Genomic DNA, 17,464 nt, shown 5'->3' on the forward strand with positions numbered 1-17,464 from the left:
TTGAGAAGAGTGCAGAAGAGGGAGCTATAATCCCAATACTAGGGAAACTGAGACCAGAGATTTTGTGTTCCAGTCCAACCTATGCTATATAGGAAAACCCTGTCTGAAAATAAATAATCATTTTCAAGTGAAGTTGTAAAAAATGTAATTAGAACCTAGCAATATTGAATGAACAAGCCAAGAGCAGAGGAAGTTAGGCTTCTAGAGAATCACACTCTTGACTTCACTAGAGAAAAGTATTTGGGGGTGAGGAGATAGCTCAGGGGTAGGAGGCTTGCTGGCAAACATGAGGACAAGAGTTCAGCTCCTTGGATCTATGTTTAAAAGAGAGGCAAGAGTGGTGTTTCACAGCTGTAATTCCATGCACTAGAGAGACATGAGCACAAATTTGGTTATTAGCACAAATATCAAAACTTTGGGAGAAAGAATCATGTAGAGATCATCACTGATGTATGAAAACATATCAAGTTCAGGATTTAGGATCAGTAGCTGATAGAACATTAAAGAGACACATGAATATGTTTTAAGAGCTTCAAATGGAACATGTCTTGGCTTTTCCCAGTGAAGAGAGTCACAATGTGTGCACTGTGTATTTTTTTTTTTTTTTTTGCCTTTTGTATGCTAGTAACCAGTAACCAGTGAGCAACTCAACAATCCTATCACTTTTAAAGCATAAACTGTGCTCAGCCCAAGACTGCACAGAACGGATGAGACACCTGCGCTTTTTCTTTCCTATGATTTCACAAGATAAAATGAAATTTATTTTCAATACCTTGGGGTGAGATAGTAGGAAGTTGGCAGCTTCTTCAAAATACTCCAAGTCCACCTCTTGCAGTTTCTCAGGCAGGTCTTTATAGGCAAAATACGCCAACGCCAGCACTGCAAAGCCATGGGAAGCCAAAAGACTGGCACGAAATTCAACTAGACCCCCAATGACACCAAACAAATCAATAATTCCTGGGAAAGGACCTTTCCCTGGCAGAAAAAAAAAAGAAAGAGGAAAACGGAATAAAAAAAAAGAGCTAAGTATGACAGTCAAAGGAAAGTTAGCACAAGGAAGTATATATAGGCATACAGTGGTTCATGTTCACACACTCTCACACATGCATGTGTGCATACACAAATGTCCACATTACAGTTCATAGAAATTGCTACCTTATGTCATAGCTTCTTAAATTGTGAGTCACAAATCCATTCAGGCTCATGTAAGTGAATATGGGAAAAAGCTGACCATAAGAAATCATGTGAATGTGCAATGACCAAAATTTAATTCAAAATGAAATGAGCAGTGGTCCCAAGGTCTGCTGCTGCCCACAAGGCTTCACTTTACCCTGGTTCTGAATGCACAGCAGGTCCACTTATCTCCACCGGGGCCAGAATAGCACAGTCATCAGTCTCTGTTACCTCCAACACCTGGGCTCAGATTCAGATTTATTTGTTGTATGCAATGGACGGCAGTGCTTCTACAGCACAACAGGCAGTTCTTTGTTCTTATAAACCCATGGTGCTTTAATTACAGAAAGCATGAGGGCTTCTGGTGTGTTCCAGCCATCATTCTTCAGCATGTATCAAATTAGGAAACCTTCATGTTGTATTGTGTTAGTGTCTGATTTTTTTCTTTTTTTTTTTTCTTTTTTTTTTTTTTTTTTTTGGTTTTTTGAGACAGGGTTTCTCTGTGTAGCCCTTGCTGTCCTGGAACTCACTTTGTAGACCAGGCTGGCTTTGAACTCAGAAATCTGCCTGCCTCTGCCTCCTGAGTGCTGGGATTAAAGGCTTGTGCCACCACACCCTAGTGTCTGACTTTTAAAACTGCCCTTTGCCTTACTGAATTGAGTTTCATAATATTTCATCCAGTGAACTCTGACTTAGGAGAAGCATAGAATTTTTCAACAGGTTGTTAAATGGCCCTAAACATACTGCTGCAATTTGGCACTACCTATTTATGTGGAGCAGATTTCTTAGCATTGACAATTATATGACCAAAATCTCAGTGAATCCTGAAAATAGTAGAGATATCTATCCATATCCTGAAATCTCCAATATTCCACCAAAGCTTAATTCCTTTTGGAAAAACAGGCAAGCCCATTCATCCATCAGTTTGCAAATTTGCTTTTTCTCTAATAAATGGTACAATTGTATGTATACCAAAGAACAATTTTGAAAGTATTTTCCATACATTATCAGTAACGGATTTCTACACCTATTTCCATACACCTATATTCCCAATATCATGTGAAAATTCCTATAGCAAAAAAGAGCTCACAAGTAGGAAAAAAAAAAAAAACCTTTAATAATCTATACTCAACAAAGATTGTCTCACCTGGAGGGAGAAAAAGGGCTCCCCGAACCCGACCTTCTTGAATCTGTTCCCGCTTAACCCCAGGGCCAACAAACCAGCGCTGCACTCTCTGGCTGGCCTTGGATGGAATCCTGACTGTTTCTAGCCAGTTAACAGAGTCGTACAGGTCCAAACAGATGCAAAAGGGGCTGTTCATCACATCTTTCTTCATCAGCCTATGGAAAGCCTTCTTGGGTTTCAGAGAGAAAAAGAGGCCCATTGGGTGGACCCCTACATAGTCACCCCCCAAGGCCGGTGTCTTCTCCAGGTCCACCTCACCAGCCTCGTTAGTCTTGTAGAAGGCTTGGGATTGGAACACATTGTCATTTTCATCTTTCACTGTTGCCTTGATGGTCACTATCTGCGATGGAGGCAGGCCTGTTGCTCGAATGGACACAGGCTCATCCACAAGGGCATTTGAAGGTGTGGCTATCAACTTGATCATCATCAAGGTGTTAAGGGGCGCTTCCTCCCTGTGATGAAAGGAAAATAAGCTGGAGACTGAAAAGTCCAAGGCAAGGCTGTCCTCAAGGCTTTCAAGGACTTTAGTATGAAATGTGTAGCTCTGAGAAGTAGAGAGATGTTGGTGGTGGAAGGTGTGTGTGTGCCCCCCTTCCCCCAACCAGGATCTTGAAGATAAGGAGTCAGCAAGGGGAGGGAGGGAGTGGCTTCTGTGGCCCTGACTCACAATCCACCAGGCCCTTCTTTATTTAAACAAGTTTCACAGACTAATGATTATCTAAGTGGTGTAGGTTCTGTTTGATCTTTCTTTACATGTCTAGAGTTGCAAGTCCAGTCACAATTAGAAAACAGGAACAGGACAGAATTTTGCAAATCTAACTTTCCATTTCTCCATATTCACTCTCGTATCAAGGAAACTCTTGTTCTGACTGCAATAAATTCTCCTCATGTTCCATTCTGTGTCCCTTTAAAATCCCTTTACCAATGAAACTGTGAACTTGAAAAAAAGGCACCCTGTGCCCCTAGTTACATCACCACCATAATAGATTACCTATTATTATCTAATCACTCCAGACCAAATTGGGCAGGAGAGGTGTAATCTTTTGGATCCATGTGATACCTCTCTTAAAACTTCACAGAAATTCATGTTGGGGTATAATGTCCATAGCATTAATGCTCAATTTATTCAAAACCACAAAACTACAGTTTTATAGTAGCTGGGACATGAATCTGTGGGGTCAAATCTAGTTAGAATTCCCAATTTTGCTCTCCATTACTGACCAGAGTTTAGCATGTCATTTAGCTCATTTGATCACTGTAACATGACCAATGTTCCTGCTCTCTCCTCTCCTCCCCCATCTCTCTCCTCTCCTCCTCCATCTCTCACTCTCCTCCCCCATCTCTCCCTCTCCTTCCCCACTCTCTCCTCTCCCTACCCTGGCATAGCCTTATCCACTGGAAACACTGAGGGTCTTGAAGCCAACACTGCTGATTGACAGCTCCATCAAGGCCCAACAGATTGCTACAACTTTGGGGTTTTGGTCTCTGAGTGTTTCATTCTTGGGGACTTTCTTCATTATGATTCATTTTATGTCTTTTTTCTTTAAAAAAAAAATTATATCTATGTCTTTTTAGGAAAACCCTACAATCAACTTCCTTTTGCCCTGGAGATCATTGAGCACAGAGAAGTACATAGCTGCATGACTCCACTATTCCAAGAATCTTCTCACGGTATCTACCCCTGAGCTAACTCAAACAATATAATTGGTGCAGGGTAAACAGAGACAATTGGCAAACTCTGACTGGCCAGGAGAACAGATTATAGATTCCAGGACTCTTTTTATTATAGACTTAGAGGTGTCTCAGAATGCATTTTAAAGATAGGGTGTCATACATGGTACACCCCTGGAGGAATAAAACTCAGTAAGTTAGACAGACTAAAATAAATGTTTCCTATGTTATACTGTAGATGGTAAAACACATAGTGAAGAAGTTAGGCATTGGTATTTGCTGTTCATAAAAACACACACACACACATTTTCTGTCTATGAAAGCAGACTGCCATATTATTATTTGTTTGCTTTTTATTTGTTTTTTTTATTACGTGTTTGCTTTGGAGGAAACATTCTTTAGATTATTTTCATTAGAGTTAAAGGGTATGTGTGTGTGCGTGTGTGGTGTGTGTGTGTGTGTGTGTGTGTGGCTCTGTGTGTGTGTGTGGCTCTGTGTTTGTATGTTTCAGTCTGTCAGTCTGTCTGTTTGTCTGTTTGCATGTGTAGTCAGAGGACATATTGCTTGAGTCAGTTTTCTCCTTCCACCATGGGACCACACAGATTATCAGTCTTGAAGGCAAGCACTCTTATCTGCTGAGTCATCTTGGAGCCTGGAAAGTTACACTTTCTTATAAAGAAATGATCAAAACATCTTGGGGAGACAAGGCAGGAATAAGGGAAAATGAGGAGTGTTCCTAGGGTCTCTGTTTCTTGTAGTTTTAATTGAAGGAGTGCAAAAATGCCCTTTTCCAAAATTGACCAGGACCTTGGACATGAAAGTAGTGTTCCACCCTATAGGGCCAACGAAACCTTAGTACTGTTCCATTTACAGTCAAACACAGTGGAGCACAGATGTAACCCTTCTATTTGAGAGGTAGAGGCAGAAGGATCAACACATGATTGGGGCAGGATGAGCTACATAGCAAGTTGCAGGCTAGGCTGAGTGGCAACAAAGTCAGACCTTGGCTCTCTGTCTCTGTCTCTGTCTGTCTCTGCCTCTCTGACTCTTTTTCCTCTTCCTCTTTCTCCCTCCCCCTCCCCTCCCCCTCTCCCTCTCTCTCTGTCTCTGTCTGTCTGTCTCTCTCTCTCTCTCTCTCACACACACACAAACACATATACTCACATGCATGCATATGTTTATGTTACAAATATTTAACCTTGTACTGAGCTGAAAGTTGCTATTTGGTATAGAACTCACAGGTGCGTATTGACAACAAGGAATACTAAATTTCTTGATTATTGTCTACATGTCATTTAGTTTTATGATTTTATGACCTGAAAGAAATAACAGTACTTGTTGCCACCCGTTTCCTTTGATTTTGTTACCTATAGGCCAGGATGGCACAGCTAATTGTATTACGTACCCTTTGGCTTCATGGCCAGTCTAGGGTTACTGGTTCATGTTTAAATTCACGATTACTCACAAGTCTCAGGTAGATCTTTATCACTTACTGAATGGCCTGAATTCAGCTTTGAGTGTGGTTGTTGTTGTTGTATTTTGCTTTTTTGCTTTGGGTTGGTGATTTTGTTTGTTTGTTTGTTTGTTTGGCTGGTTGGTTGTTTTCGAAACCAGGATCTCATGCAGCACAGTCAGGTTTCAAACTCACTATGTAGCTGAGGCTAGCCTTGAATGCCTGATCCTCTGCTCCCACTGTCTTACAAGAACTAAGTTTATTTTTAATGTAGCAGTAGGAGGGCAGTGCCTGAAAATATGTTACACACTTTCTTAAAGAAATTGTTCTTGTTCTATTGTCCAGGCTAGCTTCATTCCATAGGCTGTGATATTGTGCAGGCTAGCTTCATTTCATAGGCTGAAAGAATTCTTTCCTCAGTGACTCAAGTGTCTGAATATTATAGCTGCCCCTGAAACTTATTTTTTCTTTAAATTACAAAATACATTTTCTCCTTGACTATTTTTTATTTTCTATTCTTTCTGGGAAGAATTGGGCATGGGCTCTTAGCTTCCTGTACTCACAGGTTTTTCTACTCATCAGAACAAACCTGAATGCCTTTGTTTTGCATTTCCTAAAAATAAAACGAAGGGCTTTATGGAGGTGTTTTCTGCTACACTTTCTATGCCAGTGCTGTTGAACAGGGTGTATATGGTGTCAAAGTCACAGACAGTTTTGGACAAGCTTACTTGTCCTTTCCCTTATGGACCTTGTGACTCTTCCTATGAGAATAGCTAGGATGATCACCTTCCAGACAGCCCTTTCCTCTTTGGCTATGGAACACTATTCTGAGCTTGAAGAACAAGAAACAGAGCCACCCTACCTCCCCTGAAGCAGCACCACTGGGAAACACTGGGAGCAGTTGTTCTGTTTCTGCTCAGTAGAGGACATCAGGTTTCCCTTGGCTCATTGTATTATGCAACATGAATGTGTCTTTTCTGATTTACATCTTTCTAATTAGAGAAACTGGAGATGTTTTGACTGCTTGTTGGCTTTATTATTCTTCTCTTCTCTTTTCTTTTCTTTTCTTTTCTTTCTCTCTTTTCTTTCTCTCTTTCTTTTGTCCTTCCTTCCTTCCTTCCTTCCTTCCTTTCTTTCTTTCTTTCTTTCTTTCTTTCTTTCTTTCTTTCTTTCTTTCTTTCTTTCTTAACTTTATTTCTGAGAGCCAGGTATTTTACCAAAGAGCCACAAGACATAGGTTTCTAACTTCATTGTTTCTTAGGATGCCCTGAAAAATACCTAGTGGCATACTAGATATATTAGTGGGTCTATCTACTGGCAAGTTCACATTCTAAGTTGTTCTGACTACATTTCTCAATTAACATGGAACAATTTTACTGAAAGAAAAATCAATGCTCCCTTTATTTTAGCCTTTTGTCTACCCCAGAACGCTGCTTAAGCCCTAATCTTTTTCACCTTTATTTTGCTTACAGTATTGACTCTTTGCCCAGTCCTTCATTGAAAGCACCTAAAGTTACTCTATAGATAATATATTCTATATTCTTACCTCCCAAAGAATGTTTTAGAAGCATCCCATACAACTGAGTTCTTGAACCTTTCTTTTATACCCTCTTCCAATCAAATATTGGATAATAATGGCATCAACCTACTAAAACAATACCTGCCTTTTTAAAATCTTCTAAAACTTAGCAACAGATTTTTTCTTTTTCTTCTTCATCTGTTTTTATGCATGTGTGTGCCTGGGTGCATGCATGCACATATGTGTTTGTGTCTGAGAGACTACATGTGGGTATACCAGAAGACAACCTTGGTTGTTATCTTCATGATAACACATTGACAAGGTCTGTTATTGGGCTGAAACCCACCATGAGACATGACTGACTGATCAGTGAACATCCAGGATCTTCAACATCAGTGTTGAGATTACAGACATGTATCACCATGGCTAGAATTTTTACAGGAGTTCTGGAGTAATCGCTTTACCAACTAAGCTATCCCTGTGTCTCTTTGTCTACTAAAAGCTGTAATTGTGGTATTTAACTTATGCTTTAATTTAATTCAATACTTCTAGCTTTTCTCTCTTGGAATGTAAATGTAAAGTCCTAAAGATACAATTCTCATTTAAATAAGTACACACATAGACACAAGCAGAAAGCAATGCAAGCTGATAGGTCTCAGGGGCTATCGTCTGGAAGTGTCTATCTTAGAGAGATAAACGTTGTATCTCAACACTCCACTAACTATTGATATTCACCTTTTAATTTTTCTGGAGTCCCTATTAAGTACTTTAATTTACGGATTCTGGCTTGCCAGAATGTACACACAATGATCAATGTCATGTTAAGTCTAAATGTCTACCATTTACACTGAGGTAAGGGAAAGGACTTAGATGACGGTGAACCTTTCTATTTGGAGTTGTCCTAAAGGATTATGTGGTTTTGATGTAAACAAACCCATGAGGGAAACAAGAAGGGCTTGTTGAAGCCAACTGTGTATGCAAGTGAATGATGTCTCAGGTTTCCCAACCAACAAACATACAAAGGACCATATGACCATATGACCAGTAACCCAATACTCATAACACCTGGGACACGAGCTAAACAAAGGCACCTTCACAGTGGGTGGGTTATAGTGTGCACATGTTAAAGTGTGATAGGGATTCAAGCCAAAGCTCTAGAATTTTTCTTTATACAAATGATTTTCAGTTTGACACATCTAAGATATAATCAGGCCCATTTGTTCTTTGTTCTTTATATAACAGTCTATTAGAGATCCAATAGACACATAAAAATATCCAGGCTTAAAACACACATACACACACACACACACACACACACACACACACACACACACCATATAAGACTTTATACTTATACACTTCAGAGTCTCAACTAATGGTCTTTTAAAAAATATCACCAGGGTTTCTTTCTATAAGAGCTTTTAATGGGGTGGGGGTGGGGGGCTCAGGGAACCACAGTCACCTGTCATGTAATGCTGGCATTCACATTGACAGTGTCTTAAGTAACCCTGTTAGTGATTTCTGTATAGATCTCTCATCCCCATACAACAGAACATAAAATACAGTGTTTACTTGGTTGAGTCCATTTTTAATTCTGCATGCAAGATGGATGTTCTTGATTGTTAGTGAGTACTGTATGTACAGAGGACATCAGGTAGAAAATGTTTGCCTTTCCCTCTCTAGTCACTTCCAATAAATTCTTCTTAACTCTATAGAGTAAACTAAGGGACTGAGCTAACTGTATTTGTATAAATGAAAACCAGAGAGAAATTTGCATTCTTAAAATGAATTTGTATGCACTGCCAGAGAGCTGTATGCTAGCACCTTCCTATTGTTATAAACATTGAAATTTTTCACCATGTATAAAACACACTATGTTAAGAAATTGTTGCCTTGGGGTGTGGATTTCTTTTGGCTCATATTCATTATGCTTTTTAGTATCATATCATATGACATTTGTGTGTTTAAAAATGACAGTAAGATAATTTTGAAAATGAATTTAAAGTGGAAAAGTATTGTAGAAATCAGGGACAATTCTCTTTGGATTAGTGATAGGAATGTCCACCATCTTAGACATTTCTCATAATGTCACACTTCCAAATTCTGTCCCTACAAAGAAGTCACTTCTTGGCATTGCAGTAGCTGTAATATAATTTGTCCTGCTCCAGTTTGCATAGTCTAACAAAAAGTTCTAAATCTACAACAATTTCTCGAAGAAATAATGGTTTTTTATAAATTAGAAACTTAACATCTTAACTCATGCCATGTGACCCTACATATAAACCCTATTTTCCCCAAACAAGAGTAGAAATTTGAGGCCAGGGAGATGGTTTGATGGGTAAAGACACCTACAAACAACACTGGTAATCTGAGTTTTCTCCTCAGGACCTGAAAGGCAAAAGGAGAGAACCAAGTTCCTCGTGTTGTCTCCTGATCTCTGTACATGCATACGTATACATGTACTATGGCAAACACATGTAACCATGCACTATGGCACATATAAGTATATTGCACTGTGGCACGTACATATGCATATATGTACTATGATGTGTTCATGTATACGTGTATTCAAAACCTTGTAATTTCAAGATCATTAAAAAATAGAAATGTGATAGTTCATTCCTCCTCTCTGTTTCCTTTTTGTATGCTTTCTGATAGTGTATTATTTTCCTTCTCTTACTATTAATGTAGTTAGTTAAATATACTCCTTAACTCCTTAGAGGCATTTCACAAGATATATAATGGGAAAGAGTTATAGTTCACAAACTTATACATGTGCAAAATCTCATGCATGTCTTTTTATTTTTCTCGAGTAAAATGATTTCCCTTTTTAGCTTATGTCCCTCTGGGTAGCAGAAATTTAACTACAGAATTTCAAATACTGAGTGTGTGTGTGTGTGTGTGTGTGTGTGTGTGTTTTCTTGGACCCCAGGGAAGGGCCTATGATTTCCTCAGTGCTTGGGAAGCCTTGCCCATATAACATGATGCTTTTTTTCTAAGCCTGGTTTGAAAAAAAAATGCCAAGGTGAGATACCTTATAGGCAGGCACACACATAGTATAAGTCTATATATAAAGTCCAGAGTTAGGTGGAATACAGAGTTGTTGTGAACTAAAAGCTGCCTGCCTGGTCTAAAGGCATAAGAAAAAAGAAAGAGAGAGAGAGAGAGAGAGAGAGAGAGAGAGAGAGAGAGAGAGAGAGAGAAAGGGAAAAAAAGAAAGAAAGAAAGAAAGAAAGAAAGAAAGAAAGAAAGAAAGAAAGAAAGAAAGAAAGAAAGAAAGAACCATGAGCAACAATAGAAAAACCACAACAGGTGCATATATGTCCCAGCAGCTAAGGAGGCCCTGAATCAAATAGCAATGTATAAGAATATAATATCAACAAAGAGTATATACCCCTATATGCCTTGGTAATGGATATCTCCCAGAAGATTTTCTGTAACTCAAAAGCTGGGAAAATGTTTTGCTTTCTTCTATTTCTGGTGCGCCATATTTGTCTGAGGCGACAGATATTGACTAGGCTTCCCTGAAGAGAGAAAAGGCAAGAAAAAAAAATTGCAAAATACTGAAATTTGAGGGTGGATAGTCAAGACCATCAATTAATAATATTAGCCTTTTTATGGAAGTTGACATTACTTTCAACATAAAAAAAGCCGCAAAACCTCTCATTGTCTCATGCTCCATTTTCATGGTCTGATTTTTCTATGTTATCTATGTATAATACATATATTTGTCTATATACACAGTAATATTTGTTTACCCCCTCTGTAACCTTTATCTCTTTGGATAAAATAAGCTACATTTAAAAAAAAACTGCAATATTCTATAATTGTGTGTCTGGTTCCCCAAGAAAGTCCTTTACCCAAGCTCAGGCATTTAAACAAAAGCCCCCATTCCCTCAGAGGCTTGAAGGAAGTTCCTGCTTGCTAAAAAGGGAGTCCTTCTCCCTATCTCTGGGAAGAGAAACTTGTGGCCTTTCCATTAACATATAACTGTGATGCACACTCACACACACATATGTGTGTTGCAAATTTACATATATATATATTAATACCTTGGCAGTTACAATTAACTCAATGTATTTTTAAAAATGTTTAACCAACCATTTCATTACAGCTTTAACAGGAGTATAACAAAAATACACATCTTTTTTCTTTTTCTACCCTTTATGCTCTAAGCACAATATTAATTCATTGAAAACATATGAAATTAAAGCATAGTTCTTCACTTACAGTAACCACATTTTAACTACTCAGTAACAAATATAGCTAGTGACTCCTATATTAGACAACGTAAATAAAGACATTTTCATTATCAGGAACCTTCCCATTGGACACCACTGCTACAGACTTTGTAAATGCCTCAAGAGCAGACTCATGCCTTATTTAACACTGTGTTCATTCCTAGCCTAGGGCCCAGAAGAAAACAGTTAATAAATGTTTAAAGAATCATATTGAAGAATGAGTAAATATTTTAAAAGGAGAAATTTTTTTCAAGGAGAATATGAATTTTAAAAGGAGCCAAACTGAATTTTTATGAAGTACTTATGAAGATGGGTGACTGTTCAATATCCAATGGAATAAGTTTTCTAATGCTCCCAATTATTTACCCCCAGAAGGCAGGACTGAATAATTATGGAATTACACCCCCCACACACACACACAAAGGATAGAAACAAAGGGCATGCACAAACAATTCCCCTGCCTTTTGGAGGATTAACCCCGAAATGGGTGGTGTTAGTACTTCTAGGCTCCACCAAAGTTACCTGGCAAGAGCCAGGTAGGCCTGGCTTCCCACAAAAGAGGCTGCTTGACTTCTCTCTCTCTCTCTCTCTCTCTCTCTCTCTCTCCACTTCCTCCCTCTCTCCCTTTCCCCCTCTCCCTCTCCACTTCCTCCCTCTCTCCCTCCCCCCCCCCTCTCTCTCTACATGGCCTACCTCTCCTCTTCTCTACTCTTTCTTTTTTTTTTTTCAATAAAAATTGTTGTGACATTTAATGGGGCCATTGCCTTTATTTCACCTTGTATTTATTTTACCATAGTACTAGGTTGGCTGAGGTTTTGGGAGAAAAGTTGAAATTTTTTTTTCATTTTTTATTAGGTATTTAGCTCATTTACATTTCCAATGCTATACCAAAAGTCCCCCATACCCACCCACCCCCACTCCCCTACCCACCCACTCCCCCTTTTTGGCCCTGGCGTTCCCCTGTACTGGGGCATATAAAGTTTGCGTGTCCAATGGGCCTCTCTTTGCACTGATGGCCGACTAGGCCATCTTTTGATACATATGCAGCTAGAGTCAAGAGCTCCGGGGTACTGGTTAGTTTATAATGTTGTTCCACCTAGAGGGTTGCAGATCCCTTTAGCTCCTTGAGTACTTTCTCTAGCTCCTCCATTGGGAGCCCTGTGATCCATCCATTCGCTGACTGTGAGCATCCACTTCTGTGTTTGCTAGGCCCTGGCATAGTCTCACAAGAGACAGCTATATCTGGGTCCTTTCAGCAAAATCTTGCTAGTGTATGCAATGGTGTCAGCGTTTGGAAGCTGATTATGGGGTGGATCCCTGGATATGGCAGTCTCTACATGGTCGATTCTTTCATCTCAGCTCCAAACTTTGTCTCTGTAACTCCTTCCAAGGATGTTTTGTTCCCACTTCTAAGGGGGGGCATAGTGTCCACACTTCAGTCTTCATTTTTCTTGAGTTTCATGTGTTTAGGAAATTGTATCTTATATCTTGGGTATCCTAGGTTTTGGGCTAATATCCACTTATCAGTGAGTACATATTGTGTGAGTTCCTTTGTGAATGTGTTACCTCACTCAGGATGATGCCCTCCAGGTCCATCCATTTGGCTAGGAAGTTCATAAATTCATTCTTTTTAATAGCTGAGTAGTACTCCATTGTGTAGATGTACCACATTTTCTGTATCCATTCCTCTGTTGAGGGGCATCTGGGTTCTTTCCAGTTTCTGGCTATTATAAATAAGGCTGCTATGAACATAGTGGAGCATGTGTCCTTCTTACCAGTTGGGCCTTCTTCTGGATATATGCCCAGGAGAGGTATTGCTGGATCCTCTGGTAGTACTATGTCCAATTTTCTGAGAAACCGCCAGACTGATTTCCAGAGTGGTTGTACAAGCCTGCAATCCCACCAACAATGGAGGAGTGTTCCTCTTTCTCCACATCCACGCCAGCATCTGCTGTCACCTGAATTTTTGATCTTAGCCATTCTGACTAGTGTGAGATGGAATCTCAGGGTTGTTTTGATTTGCATTTCCCTGATGATTAAGGATGTTGAACATTTTTTCAGGTGCTTCTCTGCCATTCGGTATTCCTCAGGTGAGAATTCTTTGTTCAGTTCTGAGCCCCATTTTTTAATGGGGTTATTTGATTTTCTGAAGTCCACCTTCTTGAGTTCTTTATATATGTTGGATATTAGTCCCCTATCTGATTTAGGATAGGTGAAGATCCTTTCCCAATCTGTTGGTGGTCTTTTTGTCTTATTGACGGTGTCTTTTGCCTTGCAGAAACTTTGGAGTTTCATTAGGTCCCATTTGTCAATTCTCGATCTTACAGCACAAGCCATTGCTGTTCTGTTCAGGAATTTTTCCCCTGTGCCCATATCTTCAAGGCTTTTCCCCACTTTCTCCTCTATAAGTTTCAGTGTCTCTGGTTTTATGTGAAGTTCCTTGATCCACTTAGATTTGACCTTAGTACAAGGAGATAAGTATGGATCGATTTGCATTCTTCTACATAATAACAACCAGTTGTGCCAGCACCAATTGTTGAAAATGCTGTCTTTCTTCCACTGGATGGTTTTGGCTCCCTTGTCAAAGATCAAGTGACCATAGGTGTGTGGGTTCATTTCTGGGTCTTCAATTCTATTCCATTGGTCCACTTGTCTATCTCTATACCAGTACCATGCAGTTTTTATCACAATTGCTCTGTAGTAAAGCTTTAGGTCAGGCATGGTGATTCCACCAGAGGTTCTTTTATCCTTGAGAAGAGTTTTTGCTATCCTCGGTTTTTTGTTATTCCAGATGAATTTGTAAATTGCTCCTTCCAATTCGTTGAAGAATTGAGTTGGAATTTTGATGGGGATTGCATTGAATCTGTAGATTGCTTTTGGCAAGATAGCCATTTTGACAATGTTGATCCTGCCAATCCATGAGCATGGGAGATCTTTCCATCTTCTGAGATCTTCTTTAATTTCTTTCTTCAGGGACTTGAAGTTTTTATCATACAGATCTTTCACTTCCTTCGTTAGAGTCACGCCAAGATATTTTATATTATTTGTGACTATTGAGAAGAGTGTTGTTTCCCTAATTTCTTTCTCAGCCTGTTTATTCTTTGTATAGAGAAAGGCCATTGACTTGTTTGAGTTAATTTATATCCAGCTACTTCACCGAAGCTGTTTATCAGGTTTAGGAGTTCTCTGGTGGAATTTTTAGGGTCACTTATATATACTATCATATCATCTGCAAAAAGTGATATTTTGACTTCCTCTTTTCCAATTTGTATCCCCTTGATCTCCTTTTGTTGTCGAATTGCTCTGGCTAATACTTCAAGTACTATGTTGAAAAGGTAGGGAGAAAGTGGGCAGCCTTGTCTAGTCCCTGATTTTAGTGGGATTGCTTCCAGCTTCTCTCCATTTACTTTGATGTTGGCTACTGGTTTGCTGTAGATTGCTTTTATCATGTTTAGGTATGGGCCTTGAATTCCTGATCTTTCCAGAACTTTTATCATGAATGGGTGTTGGATCTTGTCAAATGCTTTTTCTGCATCTAACGAGATGATCATGTGGTTTTTGTCTTTGAGTTTGTTTATATAATGGATTACATTGATGGATTTTCGTATATTAAACCATCCCTGCATCCCTGGAATAAAACCTACTTGGTCAGGATGGATGATTGCTTTAATGTGTTCTTGGATTCGGTTAGCGAAGATTTTATTAAGGATTTTTGCATCGATGTTCATAAGAGAAATTGGTCTGAAGTTCTCTATCTTTGTTGGATCTTTCTGTGGTTTAGGTATCAGAGTAATAGTGGCTTCATAAAATGAGTTGGGTAGAGTACCTTCTATTTCTATTTTGTGAAAAAGTTTGTGCAGAACTGGAATTAGATCTTCTTTGAAGGTCTGATAGAACTCTGCACTAAACCCGTCTGGTCCTGGGCTTTTTTTGGCTGGGAGACTATTAATAACTGCTTCTATTTCTTTAGGGGATATGGGGCTGTTTAGAAGGTCAACTTGATCCTGATTCAACTTTGGTACCTGGTATCTGTCCAGAAATTTGTCCATTTCGTCCAGGTTTTCCAGTTTTGTTGAGTATAGCCTTTTGTAGAAGGATCTGATAGTGTTTTGGATTTCTTCAGGATCTGTTGTTATGTCTCCCTTTTCATTTCTGATTTTGTTAATTAGGATTTTGTCCCTGTGCCCTTTAGTGAGTCTAGCTAAGGGTTTATCTATCTTGTTGATTTTCTCAAAGAACCAACTCCTCGTTTGGTTAATTCTTTGAATAGTTCTTCTTGTTTCCACTTGGTTGATTTCACCCCTGAGTTTGATTATTTCCTGCCGTCTACTCCTCTTGGGTGAATTTGCTTCCTTTTTTTCTAGAGCTTTTAGATGTGTTGTCAAGCTGCTAGTATGTGCTCTCTCCCGTTTCTTCTTGGAGGCACTCAGAGCTATGAGTTTCCCTCTTAGAAATGCTTTCATTGTGTCCCAAAGGTTTGGGTACATTGTGGCTTCATTTTCATTAAACTCTAAAAAGTCTTTAATTTCTTTCTTTATTCCTTCCTTGACCAAGGTATCATCGAGAAGAGTGTTGTTCAGTTTCCACGTGAATGTTGGCTTTCTGTTATTTATTTTGTTATTGAAGATCAGCCTTAGTGCATGGTGATCTGATAGGATACATGGGACAATTTCAATATTTTTGAATCTGTTGAGGCCTGATTTGTGACCTATTATGTGGTCAATTTTGGAGAAGGTACCATGAGGTGCTGAGAAGAAGGTATATCCTTTTGTTTTAGGATAAAATGTTCTGTAGATATCTGTCAGATCCATTTGTTTCATCACTTCTGTTAGTTTCAGTGTGTCCCTGTTTAGTTTCTGTTTCCATGATCTGTCCATTGGTGAAAGTGGTGTGTTGAAGTCTCCCACTATTATTGTGTGAGGTGCAATGTGTGCTTTGAGCTTTACTAAAGTTTCTTTAGTGAATGTGGCTGCTCTTGTATTTGGAGCATAGATATTCAGAATTGAGAGTTCCTCTTGGAGGATTTTACCTTTGATGAGAATGAAGTGTCCCTCCTTGTCTTTTTTGATGACTTTGGGTTGGAAGTCAATCTTATCAGATATTAGGATGGCTACTCCAGCTTGTTTCTTCAAACCATTTGCTTGGAAAATTGTTTTCCAGCCTTTCATTCTGAGGTAGTGTCTATCTTTTTCTCTGAGATGCGTTTCCTGTAAGCAGCAAAATGTTGGGTCTTGTTTGTGTAGCCAGTTTGTTAGTCTATGTCTTTTTATTGGCGAGTTGAGACCATTGATGTTAAGAGATATTAAGGAAAAGTAATTGTTGCTTCCTGTTATTTTTGTTGTTAAAGTTGGCATTCTGTTCTTGTGGCTGTCTTCTTTTAGGTTTGTTGAGGGATTACCTTCTTGTTTTTTCTAGGGCGTTGTTCCCGTTCTTGTATTGGTTTTTTTCTGTTATTATCCTTTAAGGGCTGGATTCGTGGAGAGATAATGTGTGAATTTGGTTTTGTCGTGGAATACTTTGGTTTCTCCATCTATGATAATTGAGAGTTTGGCTGGGTATAGTAGCCTGGGCTTGAATTTGTGTTCTCTTAGTGTGTGTATAACATCTGTCCAGGCTCTTCTGGCTTTCATAGTCTCTGGTGAAAAATCTGGTGTAATTCTGATAGGCTTGCCTTTATATGTTACTTGACCTTTCTCCCTTACTGCTTTTAGTATTCTATCTTTATTTAGTGCATTTGTTGTTCTGATTATTATGTGTCGGGAGGAATTTCTTTTCTGGTCCAGTCTATTTGGAGTTCTGTAGGCTTCTTGTATGTTCATAGGCATCTCATTCTTTAGATTTGGGAAGTTTTCTTCAATAATTTTGTTGAAGATGTTTGCTGGACCTTTGAGTTGAAAATCTTCATTCCCATCCACTCCTATTATCCATAGGTTTGGTCTTCTTATTGTGTCCTGGATTTCCTGGATATTTTGAGTTAGGATCTTTTTGCATTTTCCATTTTCCTTGATTGTTGTGCCGATGTTCTCTATGGAATCTTCTGCACCTGAGATTCTCTCTTCCATCTCTTGTATTCTGTTGCTGATGCTCAAATCTATGGTTCCAGATTTCTTTCCTATGGTTTCTATCTCCAGTGTTGCCTCACTTTGAGTTTTCTTTATTGTGTCTACTTCCCTTTTTAGGTCTAGTATGGTTTTGTTCATTTCCATCACCTGTTTGTATGT

General features: G+C 39.0%; 1 protein-coding gene across 11 annotated transcripts in view; it reads right to left on the reverse strand.

The window, feature by feature from the left end:
* Acnat1 (acyl-coenzyme A amino acid N-acyltransferase 1) overlaps positions 1-17,464 on the reverse strand; it is a 37,784-nt gene that overhangs the window by 4,792 nt on the left and 15,528 nt on the right. For 7 of the 11 annotated variants that reach the window (XM_011250005.3, XM_011250002.3, XM_006537843.4 and 4 more), the window contains 2 exons: positions 2,321-2,811; positions 773-975 (listed from right to left, as the gene is read on the reverse strand). In XM_011250005.3, coding sequence (XP_011248307.1) covers positions 773-975; positions 2,321-2,786 — 669 coding nt within the window. In that variant the 5' untranslated portion in view covers positions 2,787-2,811. Of the gene's footprint in view, positions 1-772; positions 976-2,320; positions 2,812-10,396; positions 10,527-17,464 lie in introns of those variants that run through there. The other 4 variants (XM_011250004.3, XM_006537842.4, XM_030253418.1 and 1 more) reach the window with 2 other exon arrangements.

Source organism: Mus musculus, chromosome 4 (assembly GCF_000001635.26).
Source record: "Mus musculus strain C57BL/6J chromosome 4, GRCm38.p6 C57BL/6J".
NCBI classification, from domain to species: Eukaryota; Metazoa; Chordata; class Mammalia; order Rodentia; family Muridae; genus Mus; species Mus musculus.